The 22,389-nt window shown below is 38.2% G+C and overlaps 1 protein-coding gene across 1 annotated transcript; it reads right to left on the reverse strand.

Moving 5' to 3' along the window:
• Nucleotides 1–10,202: 10,202 nt before the first annotated feature.
• On the reverse strand, nucleotides 10,203–21,802 carry GTF2A1 (general transcription factor IIA, 1, 19/37kDa). The gene is made up of 8 exons (XM_009081576.1): nucleotides 21,707–21,802; nucleotides 19,805–20,012; nucleotides 17,495–17,559; nucleotides 15,281–15,356; nucleotides 14,371–14,504; nucleotides 13,079–13,399; nucleotides 12,593–12,682; nucleotides 10,203–10,800 (listed from the first exon to the last, which is right to left on the reverse strand). Exons 1-8 carry the CDS (start codon nucleotides 21,719–21,721, stop codon nucleotides 10,693–10,695), a joined length of 1,017 nt encoding a protein of 338 aa, XP_009079824.1. The 5' UTR covers nucleotides 21,722–21,802; the 3' UTR covers nucleotides 10,203–10,692.
• Between the last annotated feature and the right edge of the window lie 587 nt (nucleotides 21,803–22,389).

The following is a 22,389-nucleotide window of genomic DNA, read 5'->3' on the forward strand; positions in this document are numbered from 1 at the left end:
TAGCTGAGGGAAAAAGCATATTCCCTGTTCATATAACTGCCTCGATGGATTTGACCTCATGGCTCAAGTGCTTTCAGCGGAGGGCAGAGACTAGTTGCCTCCTTCTCAGAACCCTGCAAAGAATTGGAAACTGACAATGTTACCTTTCTTTGGGGCTTCAAATGGCTCTGAGATTTCAGACTGGAGGAAAGAAAATCCTGTTACAGAGTGGCAGAGAATGACATTATTTTCCTTGATGAACTTCCGTGATTCTATTTGCATTATGTGGTGGTAATACACTATGGAAGATTTCTTCATTCTCAGACGCTAGAAAAAAAGCTGTGAAGTTGAGCTGGAGCCTTAGTTACGAAGATTTGGAACGTTCTCTGAGCAATTTAATGGCTTTAGCTGACCTTTGCTAGTCTCCTTTCTCTCCTCTCTCTTTTTTTATTGGAGGTATCTGTTCTAAATGACACCACCTGCAACAGGTCAGCTATAGTCAAAGTAAAGCACACCCTGCAATAGTATCTGGAATCTGAAATTAGCACAAGTAATCAAAGATAAAATTTCACAATTGCTACACCGGCATTTTGGTTTATTAACGTAAACGAAATGCAATTTTGGTTTTTTTCTTGTGGGGTAATTAAAGTATTAATGCTCACAACCTAATCTTTGGAAAACCTGTACCAAAAACCTTCCTTAAAAAGAGCAGTTTGCTTTGAGCAGGACCCTTATGCTTATGTGTTAAAATGAACTAAGCCCTCCCTTCCAGGCTGTTTGGGCTGCCTGTTGAGTAATAGCAGCATAACCTCTATTGTTTTTCTGACAGATGTCAGGCACCTGCACTCTCAAACCACTCAGTAATCAAATGGTTTCTAAGTTGTTGTCAAAACTGGACAGAGTGAGGCACAAAATTAGTTGGTTATCATGCATTTCCATTACACACTCCCCTCCTCCTTGATAGGGATTCTGAAAACATATGACATTACGCTGCACTTAGATGTAGGCTTTGTGTGCTAGGGCACAAGTTGTTGAAGGGCCATCATCAGTGCCCTGGAACAGAAGATGGTTAAGAGGTCTTAGTGACGCACACAGAGATTCTGATAGCATCGTCAACCTAGAGCTCACACTGGTTCAACAACACATCCACATAAAGCTGAAATACTTTTCATCTGTTTGGTAACTTCCATCTGACCTATTTTTGACTGTAAATCATGATGTGAAAGTGAATAAATAAGGCTCTATGAGATCAATGCACAGATTATTTAATCAACAGAACCCGTCAGTTCTAACTTCTGATTCCCAGCCCACACCTGTTCCTCAGCCCCTACGTACACAACTGGTATGAATTTCCACAGGACCTCAAATTACCAGGTTCTCAGTGTAGACAGAATACCAATCATGTGGAGTTTTCTGCCTGTTCTTATTTTTCACCCTGAAAATAGTACATAACTATTCCAAAACATGGAAAAGTCTCATCAACTCTAGCACAGGACTTGGACCTTATTGGGGCAATCCTGAACTTACTCCTTCCAAGAGCTTAATTTCTGCAGGATTAATATAATCAACTTGAATCTTACCCTATTTTTTGGGGAGGACTTCTCATGCTGTCCTGACTATATGCAATGCCAGGGCTTATATATGTGTGGCCATCTGAAGTCATATTCTTACTGTTGCAGATTTGTGCAGTTCTGTTGATGCTCTTGAAGCTTTGTTAATGAGTTAGAGAAGGAACACACCCATTTTGGATCTCAGCTATTCAATATGCAGCTGTGATGAGTCTGCTTCAGGTTCTCTATTTTTCTTCTCTCTTTTAAGGAATGAAATCTGTTATGAACATCAACAACACACATCTAAGAGCTCACTAGTCACGACAAAGTGACTGGAGTTGTTGGATTGTTACTTGCATATATGCTGTGATACTTTTTATAACTTATGCTGCCGAGAAGAGCCTCCCTGTTTCAGAGACTGATAACCAGCTGGACTGCCAAACTCATGTTGGCTGTCTCACAATTTCAGCTGAAATGACAGTGGCTTTCCTTTGAAAACTGAAGAAAATGACAGCATTCCATGTCTTTTGTGAAGGCAAAGCTTCAACAAATCAAACCTAAGCAGTAACATGAGTTTTCAGAAAAAACTTAGCACCTCAGAATTTGTGGTGAGATCTGAATGTGTCTTCTTCATGGCTTGCTGCTGACACATGCACAACAGCACTGAAATACCAAGCAGCACCAAGGCTGTATTTGTGTTGCATGTACAATGCTGGTTTCAGTTTGACTGTAGGAAGAATTCCCTAAATCATCTATGGATTACTGCTGCTGCCTAGAGGGAGCTGTAGAAACAACAGATCAATTCTTTTTTAGCCAGCCACAGATTTCCAATTAAACCTCACAGTGATATGTCAGCAAGAAGAGTATTTTAATTGAAAAGCAGTTATGAGGGTGGCTGGCACATGCACTTACCCATGAAAAGTCCGCAAAAAAAGAAAAAAGGAAGGGTTTTTAACTTCATACATACTCTTCTCTTGACAAGAAAATATGTTTGCAGTCTCTGATTGATTTTAAGAGGCTGACTGCATTATTTTATCTTTTTCTCTGTACTCTGTTTCCTCTTTCCAGTTTCTTTTTACATCTCCTTCTCTACTATGGAAGAAACCCTATACTCTATTTGAATTATTACTTTACATTTCCCACCTACTATCTAAAGTGATTTAGGCTATGCGGCAACACACCAACCTCATGGAGAAACTACAATGCTGTTTAAGGATATGACAATCATGCAGGACAGAAAATGAAAGCCAAAAGATACTCTGAATTGTTAACAGTAATCTGCTAAAATTAAGAACTGCTCCATTTACCCTCTGCCTCCTCCCAAAAACAAGTTAAGTGATACAAGCAGAAGTGCCTGTGATGCGAATAGAACTTCTCCTTTAGGTGATTTTTAACATCAGTCTCATCATCACACTTATGAAGTCATTTATCAGCTAAGCATACACAGATTCTCACTAGATGCTGCTTTAATGTTTTAAGATTACAACTCTGTATCAAAATCAGACAGACAAATTCAGCCCACAAAAACCAGTACGTCAGAAATATTACTCCCAGCACTAATGCTTTTTCTTCGTTAAAAGCTCAAACAAAGTGAGCTCAGGAGAAAAGAGCTTCTATCCTGCAACAATTTGAATTTTCTGAAACAAAAGGCAACCTGAGCCAAAACAAACCCCACAAGCAGTATTTCCATGGGGGGAATCCTGCAATACATTGTTTTGAGAAATGCTGTACCCTCCACACCACTGTCTCCCAGAAAACATTATCTGTTGGAACCAGACAGACCACCTAGATTCAGGCAGTTGTGCCTCTGAGGAAATCCTCAGACGCTGGTACAGCAGGACACAAGCATGGACCTTGCAGCAGGATTCCTAGGAGAAACTGGAAAAGTCAGCCAGCCAGGTAGCTTTGCAGAGAATTGCCTTATTTTTCTAGTCAAAATGTTTTTCTCCATCACCAGCAAGAAAGGGCTTTTCTTTACCTTGGCACTAAATCCTGCCAGCTCTGGCACTTATCAAGCAGCATCCTAACTTCCCTGGGATTCAACCATGTCTTCTGTTCCAGACATTTAGAGGGATTTTTCCACAGCACAGTTCTTCATTTGGTTTCTCCAGCAAAGGAAAAGTATTTCTACCTTGACAGAATCACACGTCCATGCATAACATTTTTTGCTGTTACCAGATTATTTATTATTTTTACAATTTAATGAGAGTCTTTGTTTTGGATTTGCTATTGAAAAATACTTATCCAAATTAAACACTACATTTTCAATTTTAGTAACATTTTACTTACAAAACAGAACTAGACCCCCCCAAAGCTAGATGCATATCTAAAATAGGTATCATTAAAAAGATTTTAAAATAGAAGTTCACCAATATCCATCTTCAGAGAGCAGCTTTGACCTGTGGAAGTGAATGGGCAACTCAGTATCATTTGTAATGCAGAGCACTATTTTCAATTATTTATTCTCTCTCCATATTACCTCTATTTCAGATAATCCTCTTTCAGGTCACACAATGACATACACATTTATACCCTGTAAAAAGATGTAATTGCACAGGCACCTCACACAAAAATAATTGGAAAAGTCTTCGCTCTAAAGAAAAAAACCTGTCATAAAACCACTTTTCTGAAGGTTATATATCCACACTGAAGGTCAAACGTGGTTCAACTGCAGTTCATTTGACTGTACTACAGATGTCATTACATCTGAAAGGATTAGATTTTAGTGTAATCTCATTAGTGGTTAAAAATACAGTTTGAAAAAAGAACACTGGAATCTGCTCTGAAAACATGCAGCAAGTCACTAACAGTATTTTATAAACAAAAGTCTGAGTTAGGAAAAAAATCCAAAACAAACTCCAAAGTTGATACAGTTTAAAACGAGTTGCAAGGGATGATGATATGTACTTGGAACTAAATGGGGATATATTGAAAGCTATGCTAATATCCCAAGACTTTTATCCTCTCATACCTCTGCGATGATAATCAAGCCGTAACAAAATCCAATGGGAAAAAAAAAATCATGGAATTTTATATATACTTGATTTTGCCAAAAAGTATCCTTGAAATACTTTGCTCAAACACAGCCAGGAGAGCACAATCAATATTCAATTCCCTTACAGGAAGGAAATCCAGCTTTTTTGCGTGTTTTGAGTTTGCTAGTAATTTGCCAGCATTCTGCTTTGCCTCCTCTTTTTAGAGTCCTCTTGAAAACATTTTAGCCAGAACAACAAACCATTTTTCTGACCAGTTTCTTTCTTATATGGTATGCAAGCTCAGTCAGCAATGATCTCTTTTGGCAAAACATCGTAATTTCTGATAGTAATTTAACCAAAATTGACTTCAAATCCTTTTCAAGTAAGGCAAATTCTATGGAAAAAGCACCACTATTTCTTTAGACTTGACCACATGTTGAGGGCTGGAGTACAAAGAGGAGTATTGGGGGAGAGACCCCAGTGAACATCCCAAAACACACCACTCCTTAATGAGCCTCAGTTCGCTATGCCGTGACACCACTATAGCCAAAAGATTACTTCAAAATCATCACATTTCAAAATACAACCCCCACAGAGGCAATACAGCCTATAGCTTACTGCAGTCCTAACATAATTAGAAAGAAAAGTTCAAAACTTAGGTTTAAAGTCACAAGTCATGTCTCAAGATACTGCTTTTAGACAGGAACTAAGACGATGCCACCTGCTTATGCTAGAAAGCAATTCTGTCACATTAGATTCAATGATGAAGACAAAACCTTTTTGCCCAGCCAGCTATCATCCAGGAACTCTCCATGTCACTCCTTCATACTGTCTTGCATTTCCATTTATAGGACCAACATCGAGATGACACACAATCTCAGAAGAGTTAGGGGTGGAAGGGACCTCTGGGGAATGATCTAAGTACAACCCCCTGTCCAGGCAGGGTCAACCTCCCCAGGCAGCCTGTTCCAGTGCTCTGTCCCCCTCAAGGTAAAGAAGTTCTTCCTCATGTTGAGATGGAGCTTCTTGGGTTTTAGTTTATGGCTATTAGTCCTTGTCCTGTCACTGGGCACCACCGAAGAGTCTGGTGCCATCCTCTTTACACCTGCCTTTGGGGTATTTGTGTGTATTGACGAGATCCCCTCTCAGTCCTTTCTTTAGACTAAATGGGCCAAGCTCTTGCAGTCTCTCATAAGACAGATGCTCCAGACCCCTAATCATCTTTATGCCTCTCCACTGGACTCTCTCCAGTAGCTCCTCACCTTTCTTGAGCTGTAGAGACCAGAACAGAACACAGTACTCCAGATGTGGCCTCACCAGGGTTGAGTAGAGGGAGATAATCACCTCCCTCTACCTGCTGACCACACTTCCCGATGCACCCAGGATCTCACTGGCCCTAATACCAAGTTGTTTAGTCAATCTTGTTCGGCACCTAAGCCTCAAGTTATCACAGGGAGAAAATACTTAAAACAAATATGCAAGTCTGGCCTCAAGATTAAAACATGAATTTCTTTTTTATAACACTGTGATGATGTTAAATAGAAAGTCTGCAAGGCAAACACAACAAAGAGGTGACAGTGAAGTTACCTGTGGGACGAAAATCAGAATCTTCAGCGTTACTATACAGTAGCCATAAGCCTCATATATGAAACAAATGCACACGCAAGATAGTAAATGAAGTAGCAAACATTTTTAAATAACATCTTTAATTAAAGTTTTTGCAAAGGCAAAATATTAAACTTAAAATAGGTCTTAGTACATCAAAATACTAAGTTCTCTAATCGTATTCCAAGCATGGCCTTTGAAACATAATATCCTGTATATCACAGAGGAGCAACCTTGATCTGCAATTGTACAGAATGAATTTTACAAACATAATAAATATATTTACCCCCTTACACATAACAGTATATGTACAACAGCAGTTGACAATAGTAGCTCAGAACAGCAAAAAAGGATAGTCCCCCACTCCATAATCTATTGGTACCCTATGCACTCTGGAACATGTCTCATTGGATGACTGTACATATAGCTAACCCAAGGTAGCTCTTCCTGTTTAAAAAAACTCCTTTTGTTCCACAACATCTAATCCACCAAATAATAATTAAAAAACACACTGTATGAACTGCCTGAAAAAAGTAGACAACATGGAAACCCCTGGACTGGTTTTAACACATTTCCCAACCAATCACCGCAATGGGAAAACGAGACTTAAAATGCCAGACACCAATACAGAACAATATGCAAGTTTCTTCATCTTGTTTAGTCACTAATCTCGAACTCTGAGAACTCTAATCTCAGCTGGGGGTGTGTGGGTGGGGTGGGATGGCACACAGTAAACCCCATGATGCTGTGTAAGGCAGCCCAGTATGAATCCAGTGTGCGTGACCCTAAAACCACTATTCGCTTCCTGGACATCTTATTGCATTCTATTAAGAAGCTTTTGCTTTGGGGGAAATTTTGGGGGCTTTTATTGTTTTTAGAGGAGCTTTTCCAAATTGAAGAGTTTGAATCAGTATTAACAAGGTCTCTAACTCCTTCACTGGAATTAAGAAACTGTACTCTGGTAGTGTTATGTGGTGACAATTACTGCTAACTGCCACCAAATGGCGGAATTTTTTCACAGACTCGATGAAGTTTACTTTAACACTCCAAATTGTGCAGCAGAAAGATAAGAGAACATCTATTTTTAAAAAATCTGTTACATGACACAACATGTTCTTTGCTCTCTTCTAGAAACTGCGCTTCAGAATCATGTGTCATATTCATGAAAATAAACTCGGACCACAATTATCACCTTAAATAGTGTTTAGGAAACTGAATGATCTTCAAATGCAACTTGTGAATACAATGCAGGAACAAGGAGTATGAAGCCTCAAAGAAATCTTGTCGCTAACCAGCAACTGAGGGGGAATAAAAACATATTTTATTTAAATAGTCCAATATAAAGTTCCATATGTGACTAAAATTCTCTATTATCTCCTTAAAAGAAAACATATTTCAATTTGTTTTCCACTTAGATGTTTTAAAATGATTGCACACACTAAAACCCAACAGAATTAGAGCAAAAACGCTGCTTTTCTGATTGAAGCACTGCAGAAAATTTACTCTCAGGAGAAAAAAAAAAAAAGTCTTGTCAGACTGGCAAAACAAGTATTCTGCAAACTGAAAAGGCACAAGACTCTCAGTTTTGCCCAGTTGCTCTACAAGTTTCTTCCATCAGCCATCATGGTTATAATTATGAAGTTATCTTCCCCACTTTTTTTTCCATCATAAAAAGGTGCTCCATTATCTGTGCAAATTTTAACATAAGCCCTCGTGAAACCATTGTTTCCATAATACTGAACTATTTAAATTGAGGGGGGGGGGGAAAGAAAAAACAACCAACAAAAAACCCAAACCGAAACATAAAAAGCTATTTCCAAGGGGGGGAAAAAATCATTTATGAACTATGAACATGGGAATCCCTTGCCCTCTGAAAGGAATGAAGGAATGGTTTCTTTTGAACCTAATGAAATGGTCTGTTCAGTTATATTGTTACAACCATGATTAAAAACTCAAGTACAATAATAAAATTAAGCAAACTACATTCTTACAGCAAGCTGCTACAATAAAATGAAATTAAAACATGCTTCTTGATTTAAAAAAGGAACACTTGATGTAGCGATAAGAGCACAGTTTGGTATGTGCATGGTTTGACTGGCTTTCCCAAAACTTCACAGGTATTTGAAGAAGAAACTTCTCTGAAAAGCGTATCATACAATTAGCTTGAAAGAGACTGTGCAGCTTCAGAAAGCTTTTAACATCCTTCAGAACAGACTAAGCTTAATTACCTTTAAAGTTCAGCTACCCCTTAAAAAATAAATAGAAAGGCTATGCAGCTTCTAGGATAAGTATGTGGGTGAGAAAAAAAAAATAAATCACTAAGATGTATGAAAACAAAGTGTTGTACAAGTAATCTGGGTTCCAGTAGTATAAAAAAAGGTATCTATAGCTAAAGGGATCTTTTTCCTTTTATTGGTTTGGTTGTGCAGCGTTATGGGAATTTTTCTCAAGTCCACTACTTAAGACTTACCGGTAACAGACACGGAGAAGGTGACAGAAGGAATCAGTTGGTACATTATTGATTTCATTGCAGTTGTACATAGAAGTGTCAACAGTGGTAAAAAAATAAAATATCTGCTTTGTTCAGAAGAAAGCAAACACCGATCAGTTTGAAATACCTTGAAGCCCCAAGCTATAAATGCACTCTAGATGATTATTCCATTACTGAAGAATTAGAAGAATCATCAATTAACTTTTCATAAAGCTTATGAATGTAGATGGCTTTCTAACGACCATATGGCTCTAGACATAGCCTACAGGCAGTTTTACTCTGTATCGATGAGAGCACAGGTGTACAAAAAAAAAATCACAGCAAAAAAACCCTCTTTACAATTTGTTGTGAGTTTTCTACGCGCTACTGAGACTATGAATGCACTTGGAGGCAAGTAAATTGGAGAGAATGCAAATCAGAGCAGTCATTATATACTGCTAAAATACACTTGTGACTTTGTTAAAGAATGTTTAAGAAGTTTCATTCTCAAGCAAAAACCAAAGTCAGAAGTCATGGTTCCAATGCCTGCTTCTTAAAGTCTTCCCTAACTGAGTTACAATTATCTTCGCCATGTCCTTCTTCCATCATCTTTCCAAGCACCCAATGAAACGCAAACTTTGTTTTGAAATGGTGAGCAACATGACCATTCCTTCCTCAACAGTTTCTGAAGGATAATGCCCATTCCCTCTCCTTATTCAACAGGAACTGCATTTCTGAAAGCAGGGTTTGTAAGAATGACCTTTGCCTGAAGAAAAGGTGTTCAGCTTCCGAGGAGAGGAAGGGAAGGAGGGGGGAGCAACTTAGTTGCTTTTGACAAATTAAAACCAAACCGAAACAAACAAATGGAAAAAAAAAAGGCAAATGAAAAAGTGACTACCCAAGGTTTTAGTGCACCCAACTGCTTGACTTCCTGTTACCAAGACAGTCTGAAGACACTCTCAAAATCTATGTTCTCAAAACTGTGCAGCTCTCTTCATGAAATCACATGCCATCTGGAAACTTCAGAGAGGTTAACTGCTGCAGCTAAATTGTGCCTACACTTTTGAGTAAAGTGGATCTCTGATTATGAGTTGCAGCCTGGATGTTAGAACTCCTATGCATTTTTCTGTATTAAAAATTTAGTTGTTCCTGGGGGCTGCTGAATTCTTTGTGGGTGTCTGGACTATACATGTCGTAAGTAAGTAAAGGAATGCATCTATTATGGCATTACCTACACATTTGATTCAAAAGTTCTCCAAACCCTTTAAAAAAAAAATTTAAAAAAAAAAAAATCAATGGAAACTGTTATTTGTTTCAGTTCAGTGATGCTGAACCACCACCAAACAGCAAGAATATAATTAACAAGTGAAGCAATCTGACTTTCATGGGGGAGGAGCTACAGGTGCTTAGAATTTAAAAAACGCTGCCCTAAATAAAGTCTATCACATGAAATTAATTTTGAAACATAAGTGATCATTTTACCATTCGGTAACTGCTAGGAACAATAACCTGATTATGGGGAATGGCATTGAAAACAACAAATAGATATAATAATTAATGAGCATATCAGAATTAAAAATATTTTCCTTATACAAGTTATTTAAAATTTAACACCTTAATTCTTACCCTTCTGTACAAAGCTTGCACGCAGTTTAAGTAACATTCTGACCATCCTCACTACCAAAAGGAAGTGTTCAAAGCAAAGATTTGTACACACAATAAGCATTTTCAGATTAATAATCTATCAAAGGGAATAGTTCCTTCAATCAGTGGAAGAAGTATTTTAAAATCTTAAATCAAGGAGGGGGGCAGGGGGACAAAGCCTTACATGCTAAATACCAGCTGTAGGTACCTGTATGTAGAATTGATAATTAAGGTATTCCTAACACACAAAACCAGCTCCCAGACAATGCTATAGCTGCTACAGTCCATGGCTTGCTCATCTGAAGTAGTGTCTTTGTTGCCACATTTTACCTTTGTTCCAAACACTTTTATTTCTGATGTGCAGATACACATTTTGATTGGAGTATACATCCAAGTCTCAACCTTTCCTGCTTTTGATTTATATTTTTTTCCTATTACAGGGAGTTCTTTCGTTTTGTCTTTTAAAACTTCACCATTCTGCATCCCCAATGGCTTTGGAAAATACATAATCTCTTCCATTAAGATTCATGATGCCATCTTTGAGATGAAATTTCCATTTGTTTTTACTTCTGTGAATCTAAAAACAGGAGGGAAACGTTGAACTATTACTCTGCATCAGAAACAAGTAATAATGCATAAATAAATTATAAGTACAAAAAAAAGTATACATTAACTCTTGCAGAATATTGCTACACCACTTAAAAAGTCAGAGGCTCAAATGTGTTATGAAGAGCTCTGATCCTTCCTCAACCTTATCTACCCTTACCAAATAAGATAAAGAATAAAACAGATCTGGAGAATGAAAGTAAAAACAATCAACAAAACAACAGAGTAGCTCTGACTTTAAAGAGATGTCTGAGGAGGGTTCTGATTGCCTGCAATACCATAACTGGCACCAAGAAAGCAAAGAGGAAACACTCTTTAGAACTAGGAGATAGCATATGAAACTAATAGTTTTAAAAACTCTGCAATTCTCCACACATCACCTAACACATTTAAGAAACTTTCTGTCATAAGACAAAGTTTTCAAGGACTCAAGAATAATAAAAATAATTTCTGAGAAATAAAGAGAAAAACTTTCCACTGGCCATTTGGTAAGAAACCACACTCTCCTGTGGTTCACAGAAAGATGGTAAAATGCTCCACATGAGAATTGCTACCTGTCTGCCCTCATCTCACAGTTCCAGACACACCATCAGCTGAGGCAGGACACTGCAGGAGGGAACTGCTCAGAACTGAGCTGATCCTGTGTATTTTATATAGACAAACTGTACAATGATTGCTTGATAAAAGAGGGAGTCCTTTCAGAGCCCATGGTACTGTTCCCCACTCAGATCCCATTCTTAACTTAGAAGAGGCTGAGGATTTCAGAGTGGTTCCTGTTGCACAGCTTAAGCAGCTCCCAACAAGCTTTTCTGACTGCTATTCTGAGGTCCCTCACTATCCTTACTCACAAAATGTCTCAAAACAAACAGTTTTGGATTACAGTCTGGAGCAGACAGGCTGGGATGCAGATACTGTTACCACTTTCTTCTATCTTAAATTCCTGTTGAATTGGATGGCAAGTCTAAGCAGAGTCTGGGCATAACTGAACATTTTCTAACAAAACCAATCTTCACAACGTAGGAGTTTCTATTCAAGAAGCTGACAGCTTTCCCTCTGCTTTAAAACAGATCCTTATTCATCATAGTCCTCTTAATCTAGCATAGGAAAGAAAATCCACACTGAATAATCTTTCTGCACACTACCTAAGCCAATAAGTGTTTGATATCCTCTAGACACATTAAAAAGATTTCAGACACAGATGAATCCTTGTATATTCCAGGGAAAACATGCAAGAATTTAGTCATTACAGAGGAGGCAAGAGAGTTCAGCAGAATTTAAAGCAAAACAAGCACAAGCATTCCAGACTGCCATTTCATATAGCACAGAACAGAAACAACATTTTCCTTTGGTAACTATTCTGTCATCCAGAGGAGATATTTATAGTAATCAAGGCACAGTTTTCCACAAGTCTAATCCTGATGACTATTCCTTCTATTCATAACCACAACAAATGTACAAACTTAGAAAAGTTCACCTCTCCTGAGCCCAAAGGACTGTCCTGTTGTTCAAGGTCACAAAAAGACATGATGAAGAAACAAAATGCAGCCAAACTTTTCTAACCCTTTGCTCATTACCAAGTTTAGTGCAAACATGGCACACAAACCAGTCTTAAAAACAATAGCTAATTCCTACATTCGCATTCACATTATAATCTTTACAGATCTACCTGTACTTAACAGTCACGGAGATATTGCTTAAAACTTATGACTTGATAGGAAGAACAGAGAAAGGAGAACTCTTAGATTCTGTTCTGCAGATATTACCTTATCATACTGGCACACAACAACATTTTCTGTATCAAACAGTTCTTGTCCTTCCTCATCACTCACATCATCTTCACTGTTAAGAGGCTCCTGAAAGAAACACATGCAAAACGTTAGGACAATTACTAAGATTAGAGCTGTTACTTTGATTACTTACATTCTTGCCTATGAACTACAGTAAATGTGTGTTTGAGGTGTGGAATATTAGGCTTTCCAGCAGAAGGCTGATGTACATACACTTCCTTCCTACCCTCTATCCTCAGAAGATACCCTTCCCAATTGTAGTCTGGAACTTCAGTTTCCAGGCCAGACTCTGGGCACTGCAGTACAAGTGCAGTACAGAACCTGAAGTACAAGGATAAATTATATTCTCAAAATTACTGAAATGTATTATTTGAAGCATATATTTTCCTTTCAAATATTGACCCACAAATTTGAAATGAAACACGACCATATTCCAGTCTTCTGAAACACTGTTAAGTTTACCTCTTCAACTTGGCCATCTTCACCCCCATCTTTTTCTTTGTCTTCCTCTTCATCATCATCATAGTCTTCTTCCTCATCTTCTTCTTCTTCAGATGATGTGTCCCCTGCTCCATCCACTTGGAGAACAAGCGGTGCTTGTGGTTGTGCCTGTTGTTGCTGTGGTTGCTGCTGACCAGCTGCAGGAATCTGTGCTTGAGCTGGTGTAGGGGCAGCCACAGTTGTAGGTATGACTTGTGTTTTATTTCCTGTAAACAGGATCTGTTGAGGCTGAATAATCACTCCTGTCTGCTGGGAAATCCCTCCAGGAAGAGGAGCCAAAACCTGATGGAATATCATTGCAAGTACTGTGGCTGCTAACGTAACAGACAACCACATCACTTAAAGAAAACAATTTAAGCATATCAATCTGACTTGAACTAATTACAGAAAAGAGTTACAAATATTCCACCTATATCAGATACACAATTTAAATTTGAATCACATACCTGGTCTAATAGGGAGGTGTCCTTGCCCAGGGCAGGGGGGGGTTGGAAGTAGATGATCTGTAAGGTCCATTCCAACCCCTAAAATTCTACGATTCTATGATTCTTTCACTACTTGATGTTCATTTTCTGCATTTTGCATTGTTAAATTTAAGAAAACCTACTGCCTATCCATTCTAAAACATTGTATCACTACTGCCACACCTGAATTCCAAGCACAGAAGTACCTGTAATGTTTTAATTCAGGTAAAAAAACCCTTTACAAAAAAATTTTAACAAATTGTTACGCATGCTTAAACTGCAGAACTATGACACTATGCTAAATTCAATGCTTACACAGTCTGGACCTGCAGCTGACCTTGTCACTGAACAAATATCCTTGTAAAACATACTGTATTCACTACTAAAATAACCAAGGGGTGTTATGTGCATGTTTTACATATTCTCTTCTCTGTATTATGTGACTCAGAATCATTTTAACCAATAAGCACTTTTTTTATTAGTATATAAACTAGAAGCATGCACGTAATGTAACTGTCATCAGGAGATGCACAAAAGAAACTTTACACTGCAGCCAGACAGTATTTGGTAAGAATAAAAGTGACATTGAAAACAACATCTCAAAATTGTTCTTTTTTTAAAAAAACCAAACCATCAACACACACTTAACACAACTTTCTCCTTTTTTTAAAAAAAAATATAACATTTCTGACTGTGCTCTATCGCAATTTGCTCACAAAAACACGTCTCTCTAGTAATTGCTAGAAAGCTTTTCCTTTTACATGTACCTATTGAAAAATTTTCCTTTACCTGCTGAATAACAGGTGCTTGTACTCCACCAGGTTGCATTTGTGGTATGACCTGCTGCTGTAGCACAACTGGCTGCTGGGGCTGAATGATATACTGAGCTCCATTTGCAGTTCTGACTACTTGGAGGATCTGGCCTGTAATAAAATAAGTATCAAATTTATCAATGTACAAGTTCACTTTTTAAATTACCTTAATTTAGAAGTTTGTTTCCTGGAAGAATACAAATGGCAATTAAGAAAGAAACATTAAAATGCATCACTTTTGTCAGTGAAGAGATACTATGCTATAGTGGCAGTGCCAGAAACAAAGAACTACTAGGGTTGTTTACAATCTAAATATGATCATGAGGTATGCAATCCAAAAATAAATCAGCACAAGACAAAAGTACAAGAAGCATCAGATATGCTGCTCAAAGTAACATGTAATTATATTCTACATGTATGGCATAATTAGCATTGCTAGCAAAGTTAGAAATTCCACTTTGTGTGCTTAGCAGGTATGAGAGACCTTAAGATACTCCTCATCTGAAGTCACAGACAAAGTGATCCTGCTTTTACAACCAGTCTAGTACCTGAGCTCAGATCATGCATCACAAAGCTCAGAAATACACTAAGGGCAGGGACAGCAACACCTGCCCTTGTGCTTCATCCACTTCTCCAAGTGGGGAAAACTTGCACAGAATTTAACCCATGGCAACTGTCAGGGCAGAACCACAAGTTCCATAGAGTCAGTGACTAGCAAGTCAGTGAGCAAAGAAGTGCAAGAGTCTAGTGAAGAGACTGCACTACCTTGTCAGGGTGGATTCCCAGAGTCTGCTTTTCAACAGTAAATAACAGGAAGTAAACCCCAGAATTTCTCCCTCCCAAGTACCCTCAAAGCTACTGTTTATTCTCAATGTTAAGACAGTTACCTGAATTTGTAAGGATCTGCTGAACTGGAGTAACACCAGCAGGGAGAGCCAATGTAGCTGCTGTGGCTGCAGCACTCTGAAATACAAGAAAAGATCTTTAACCAGAGGTATTATTGCCAGCATTTCATCTCACAACATACTGCCTGAACACATGTACCTTTTATTGCTATTTACAATGTTTGCACACAAGCTTCTGCAGTCATTGAAACATAGGCATTAATCAACTCTACATTATACTGTATGAAAATTATTTTCCTTCTTCGTTAATAGGAAGAGGATGGAAGCAAATCACTAAATATCACACCCTAACTCAACTCCATGTGGTTTCTTGGTTTATCTGCAAGCTCAGCACATTCTTTTTCCCCTCTGCCTTGTCTGCTGATCTAATACAGTACATTGACTTGCTCATGCAGCAATTTTCGTAACACTTTTTCAAAGCAGCTAAGGACATAGGCCTACAAATCTGAAGAAACATAAGGTACTCAAGGAATGAGTATGTTTGCCTGTCTTGTTTTCACAAGGAGTAGTAATCAGGTTTGCACTTTTCTTCATTCTATAAATGACTTGCATCTCAAGTCCCACATAGCACAACTCATTTGAGTGAATATACTCATACAGTGTACTGACTTCACTGAATGACTAATTTTTTTCCTCTCAAGACAGCTGGTTCCAAGGGAAAGTGGAAGACTTGATGGATAATGATTTGAACCTGTAAGGAAACTGAATTTCAACACAATTATGGGAACTCCAAACACAAAAATCTGTATTAAGTCTTTAACTCATAGGGGGCAATGAGCTTCTCTAGAGGCCTCTCCATTTCAAGCACCTAACTTCAGCTGCCTACAGAAAAGCCTCCCTTTCCCTATTTTAAGGGAACCATGGCCAATTACTCTTTGCTACTGAAAGAAATGCAACTTTATTACTGGATAGAGTGCAAACTTCCTGTTTATAAGCATCTCCCCATGCTGGCTGGTAATACAGTAGTTACAAATGCCAAAATTAGAGATCACCAAGCAAAACTGAAACTTCCTTGGCTGCACAGTCACATCCCAGACAAAGCCATGAATAAACCCTCATTACTCTCTGCCTTCCAAGCTGTTCAAGGTCTGTCAGATCCATTGTTTTACATAAACTTACATGTTTCCAATAAACACAAACAATGTTTCCAAATTGAGTGTGACTATCTGCTGAACAGTAGTCCTCTGCAGAACACAATTCATTTGCATTTTGACATCAGCAGAGTTTAAAAACCATGGCATACTCATTTTTGTGATACCCATCAACAAGATCTAACTAAGACAGGAAAAAAATTTAATTATTGGACTTGGAAAGTTATGAATCCCATTGAAATGGCTGTAAAACACCTAAGAAAAAGGTGGATGTTTACGTACTTTCAGCCTGTGTGCAAATCATGCTATCGAAGTAATAAAGTTTAGGTTCTTTGCTGTAGAAAGATCATCAGGTAATGGAGAAATGAAGCCTAAACAAGTTGCTGCAGCTTTGACTGATCATGAAACTTTGTCTCATGGGCTTTTTCCATAAAAGTGGTAAGAATGGAATGAATTCTGGTCTTAATACACATATTTAACTTGTATTAGCTGTTGTTTTCATGGCTTTGCAAACTACTTATTTTTCTATAAATTAAGCCAGAGCATTCAAAGCAAGATAAAATAACCAAAATTAACCTCTAGAAATAAAAACTGCAAGAAAATGCTAAATGACCAGGCTCGGTTTTATATGCCATTACATTAGTGAATCACTTTAATGTGCCCAGAAAAGATCTATGTGAAATGCTAAATATTCTCTCAGTTGACATAAACTTAAGTTTCAGAACAGTTAATGTTTTTTTCATACATCTAGCCAACACAGTATGCTCACACCAGTTAAGGGTGCTGTGTCAGTATACGAGTGTATTGTGATGCAGATTCATACCAACAGTACTCCAATTTCTGATTTAAAAATAAGTTTTGGTTAAACACATTTAAACCTGAGGATCAAGGCAAGTCCTCGATTTGTTATCAGACTGAAGTCATGGATTACTGCCCCTATATTGTCAGTGCAGCAGCAAAACTCAGAGATGGCAAACAGCTTTACCAATGTGTCCTAAATTACTTTCAAGCATCTGATGTCTAATACCAGATTTGTGTTTACTGTTTAATCAAAACAACTTACATAATGACAGTGTATGCCTGTATAAAGTTCTGCTTCTCTTACCATGCCTGATGCATTCATGTGTGGTATCAGCTTGGAATCTGGCACAATAACCTGCTGCTGAGGTGCTAGAAACAAAAAATAGCATTTAATGAAAAATGCACAATCTGTCCAAAATAACATCCTAGCCAGAGTAACTTTGAAAGAACATCACCCAAACATCAGCTGAGCTTCATCACGAAAACAACTACTAAGCAGTCTCTGATCTTACTAAGTTTTACTCTCAAGACAATGTACAATAGCAGCTCTGAGAGGTGATACAACTATTTTGCCTTTACAGATCTTATTTCAAGGGCTTCGGTTACCTATTCGGACCCTAGGTATAGCGAGCTTTAAAACATACTTCTGAAATTATAGGTATTAGTGAAATGTTTATAGACTTGATGATGTCCAGTATCAGAGTTCTTCAAAAACATCAACTGAAAATAGTTAACTCTTAAAACAGACTTAAACAAGGACTGTTGCAAGATGAACAGTAACAGGATGGTGCAGTCAGCTTGAGTCAGGTCTAGTTAGCATTGCTGTTAGCCCATGATTTTCACTGTCTTCCTGTCCCACACAACGAAACAGTTTTGGTGTGCTAAAATAAATAGGAGTCTAAATTTTACAAACAATCTGCTGATCATCTAGAAGTGCAAGTGTGCCAGCCTATGGAACAAGCAGGTTGCCAGTGCTATTATCAGAACAGTAAACTGGAAAATGACAGAGCAACCTGAATGAATTAATCATCAACAAGCTATTCTCCATCCAATCCTGTAACAAAGGACACTTAAGAATAGTAGGGATAAGAGCTTCTGGAAAATATTCTCAGGTAGGAGGCCCCACAACCAAGACCTGAGGGCATCTCTCCAACTTTCAGGGCAAAAGAGCTTAAGGAAATCTTGAGAACCTGTGTCAGAACCACACAGTGGCCACCAGGAATTACCATGCCAATCATCCTGATCTCTCCCTGGGACTGCACCAGGTCATGGAAGGAACTACTGGACCATCTCCACCATGGAACAACGAAGTCAAGTAATTCATAGGAGTGCATGTCTGTGATTAAAGTGCTTTGATATCCCAGTTTCATTTAGCCTCCACATTGTCACCTGGTCATAAGTCACAATACTGGGCTGAAATAAATCAGCTTTAAATGTATTACTGTAGGCAGAACCTTATTCTGACCTAACACACCCAGAGGAGGGCAGGGACCTCGTTATGGGTGGAAGGAAGCCTGGTCAGCAGTCGCGGCTACACCGCCAAGGAGCCGCTAGAGGGAGCGGCGACTCACTCCCGCCGGGACCTGCGGGGCCGCTGGGATTTACGGGCCTTATGCTCAAATTCATTTTATCCCAACAGTCAAAGCTGATTTATGTCTAATCAAAATACAAAGTACTACAATAACAACAAACCAACCCCTCCAAAAAAAACCCCAAACAAATAAAAGGGCCCCAAACCAACCACAACAACAAAAAACATACACCAAGGGAAGAAAAGCCACAACCACTAGTTCTATGTTGAATATATGGTTGGGTTTTGGCTGGTTGGGGAGCAGGGGAAGAAATGGCAGAGGGAAATCAACCCATATCTATCTTTTGTGCCTATGACAACGTAGGTTCTCTGATCCATGAAATCTGATAAAAAGACTGAAGTCTAATTACCACAGATATTTTATGCCACAAATTTAATACACTGAAAGCACAATCAAGCCTTTCACAGGTGGCAGATCTGTTTACTCAGCATATACGCAGTAGAATCCATTAGTATTTATCTTAGTTTTCAAATGAAGTTGTAATTGCTGAAAAATTCTCTACAAGACAGTAATTACAAGAAACAATACTGTCATAGCTAGCTAAAATATACCTTGAACATCCACATCTACACAGTATGCAACCTCTTAAGACCACAAAAACACTTACGTATACTCAGACTATTATGTATTTTTCATGTCCTAGCATTAAGTTATGCTAAACAATAATGGTTTTTCAAAAGAATTTGCTCCTAATGACATTACTACCTCATGACCAAATTGTCAACTGCGTATGCATACTGGATTGAACTTAGAGCTGCTAATGGAATTTTTAAATTCATGGGTGCTGAAAACATTACACTGTAGAACACCGAGAATTCAGCTTTTCTAAAACCTTCTAAAGAATATGACCAAATACTAAGACACTTTTCACCAAGACAACTCTCTTGACCTATTAAATAGAGACAAGTAGAAAGACACGAAGTTGTCCATCAGATAAGCATCCTGCCCTAGATTTAGAATACGTTTAGGAGTTGGACTAACTTGAGAGTCTTTTGCCAGAGAGTTTAGAGATTAAGTCTGACCTTGCTGAGACGCTGGAATAAGGACTTGCTGTGGCTGAGACTGCTGCTGCACAGTCTGCTGTGGCTGAGGTTGTGTGTGATGGTGGTGGTGATGATGCTGCTGTTGCTGCTGCTGCTGTTGTTGCTGTTGCACCTGCAACAAAAGCTGCTGCTCTTCTGAATGGAAGCCATCTACAGCCTTGGACTGCATCAGCTTGTTCTCCCACAGCTAGTTTGGAAAAGTAAAGTGAAATATCTGTGTACAATTGTAACTCAACAGGATTTGTAACAATATAATGACATTACTCCAAAATAGAGTTTGTTTTCACTGTTTATTTTATGCAGTCTACTTAGCCCAAAAAGCCCCTAGGCAAATACAAACTTGAAGAGGTAACTCCACAGAAGTAATGTTTTAAGAAAAGGAATTAAATACCCCTTGTCAGTCCAAGCTTAAGCTTTAACATTCTTTCTTTCCCATGTGAGTTTCATAACAACCCTAATAGAAGTACAAATAGAGATAAACTGGTAACTTTAAATTAGCCCTCAAGTTTTCCACTTCTCTACATTCATTCTTTCTTACCTCTATATTCACACACACACAAAAAAATTTATTTTTTATTACAGCTTTCCCCAAGTCATTTGTTCTTGTAACTCCTCAACAAAAGTTGCTGAAAGACTACTACACTACCTCATAACACATTTCAACAGAAGATACACCTAACATAATGCCTCTCTACGAGCATTTACTCAATTTCTACCAGTGTCAAATTCAGCTTTTGCAGCCCTTCAGTTCTTAATGCCAGCTGACATGTCTCCAAAGGACAGTCACAGACACAAAAAAGCAGGTCTTGCAAAAAGAAAGCAACACAAGTATTCTGTAATACATGGGAGTAAAAAGACTGCAGGCACTCAGGACTCATGATTTCAAATTCTGCTTAAGGCTCCCTTCCCCTTCAATACTTCATTTTCCTTCTTGTCTCTTTCCTCATTAATCTTTTCTTACATCATTTGCAGAACATGTCTGTGACACAAACACCAAAGAGCTTTTATAGCTCTCACTGTGTGTCCATCAAGACAGCTCACAGTTTCATGGGAAAAAGTCTTCACCTGTTTATGCCTAGAAAATTTGCTTCCCTCTCCATTCGTTTTTTAATACTTCAAAAACACTGTGAGACATCAGGCTCTCTGAAGAAGGCACTCTGATAAGCAGGCATCTACTTTACCAGTTTCCTTCTACTTTATTCCTGTTGGTTTGCGTTTGGGGGGGGGAGGGGTTTCTGCCTTTTCCCTTCCCTTTTGAAGGGTTTCCTTTACTCAGGAAGAATTTGAAGAAGGCCACAGGAGACCCATTAGAGCTCAGGTTAAAATCCTGCCTTTATTGTGGACCCTTGGTAACAGTTCAAACCTACCCTATGTAAACGATTCTGAACCCAAGAGCTTCAGTGAAGTGTGAGGCACACAGTGTAATTTATTATGTACTACCCTCCAGAAAACAGTATTTCTGCAAACCACACATGCAAAAAATCTTGACGATACAACTCCTCTTCTTCAGAAAGACAAAACCATCAAGCAGAAAAGGCATTTTATTTCTCCTGCAGAGAAATCTTAAGAACTGTCTGCCTCTAAAATAAACATTTCTCCCTTCTCTTTTGTAAAAATGTCATGTTTTGGGGACTAAAATAACACTGAATTCAAATGAGTGCTGTTAGGTTACGTCAAGTTTGACATGTCAGATCAGAGAAAGCAAACAAGGTGAGCAAACCTCTCACAGCAGTGTAATTCAAATGATATGGGGCTACACATACACAGATCAATACAACACAATTTACTAAAAATTACTATTTCTACTGCATACAACAGTCTAGATTTGAAAACTAACTGCTGTACCGGTCTATTAAAAAGAACTTTTAAGTTGAAACTTACTGTTTTGAGTTCCATAAGAACTTGTTCATCCACTCCTTCATCCAGAAAAACTTCTCTGACATCATTGATGACATCTTCAATTACAGACCTGTACAATTTAGGCTTTAAAAAAAACCCAATCACTAGTCAGCACCGTTTTGAAAGAAATTTAGCACTTTAACATTAAAGTAAGATTCCACCCCAAAAAAAAAAAGGCTCTGAAAACGGCATTACAGAATACACTGCATGTTTCTGAGTGACTAGAATATCCAAGCAGGTATAAAAGGGAAGGGACTGCTCACTATCTTTTGTGACATGACTATAGCACAAGAGTTATCAAGCCATGAGCAGCATAATTCAGAACAAAGAAAATGAGATTGCTCTTCATTCAGTCAATTTGTTTTCTGCTTGCAAATGTACATACTGAATATGCAGAAATACTTGAATGTGTGCAAAGTATTCCTGTCAAAGGACATTAAAATTTCACAAGTATATCATATAAATATAGAGAAAAGAAGCTTGTTAGTGTTTGCTTATTCAACAGGAACCAAATATGGCTCAGAATGATTTCGGCCAGAAAAACATTGAAGACTCAAAAAACTGGAAGCATTCATGTGAATGTCCTGCTCTTCTATACACATCTGTTTACAGAAACTACCAAACACAGGATATTAGGCTAGACAGACTTCTGTTTTCAATCAGTA

Source organism: Acanthisitta chloris, unplaced genomic scaffold (assembly GCF_000695815.1).
Source record: "Acanthisitta chloris isolate BGI_N310 unplaced genomic scaffold, ASM69581v1 scaffold11319, whole genome shotgun sequence".
Taxonomy (NCBI): domain Eukaryota; kingdom Metazoa; phylum Chordata; class Aves; order Passeriformes; family Acanthisittidae; genus Acanthisitta; species Acanthisitta chloris.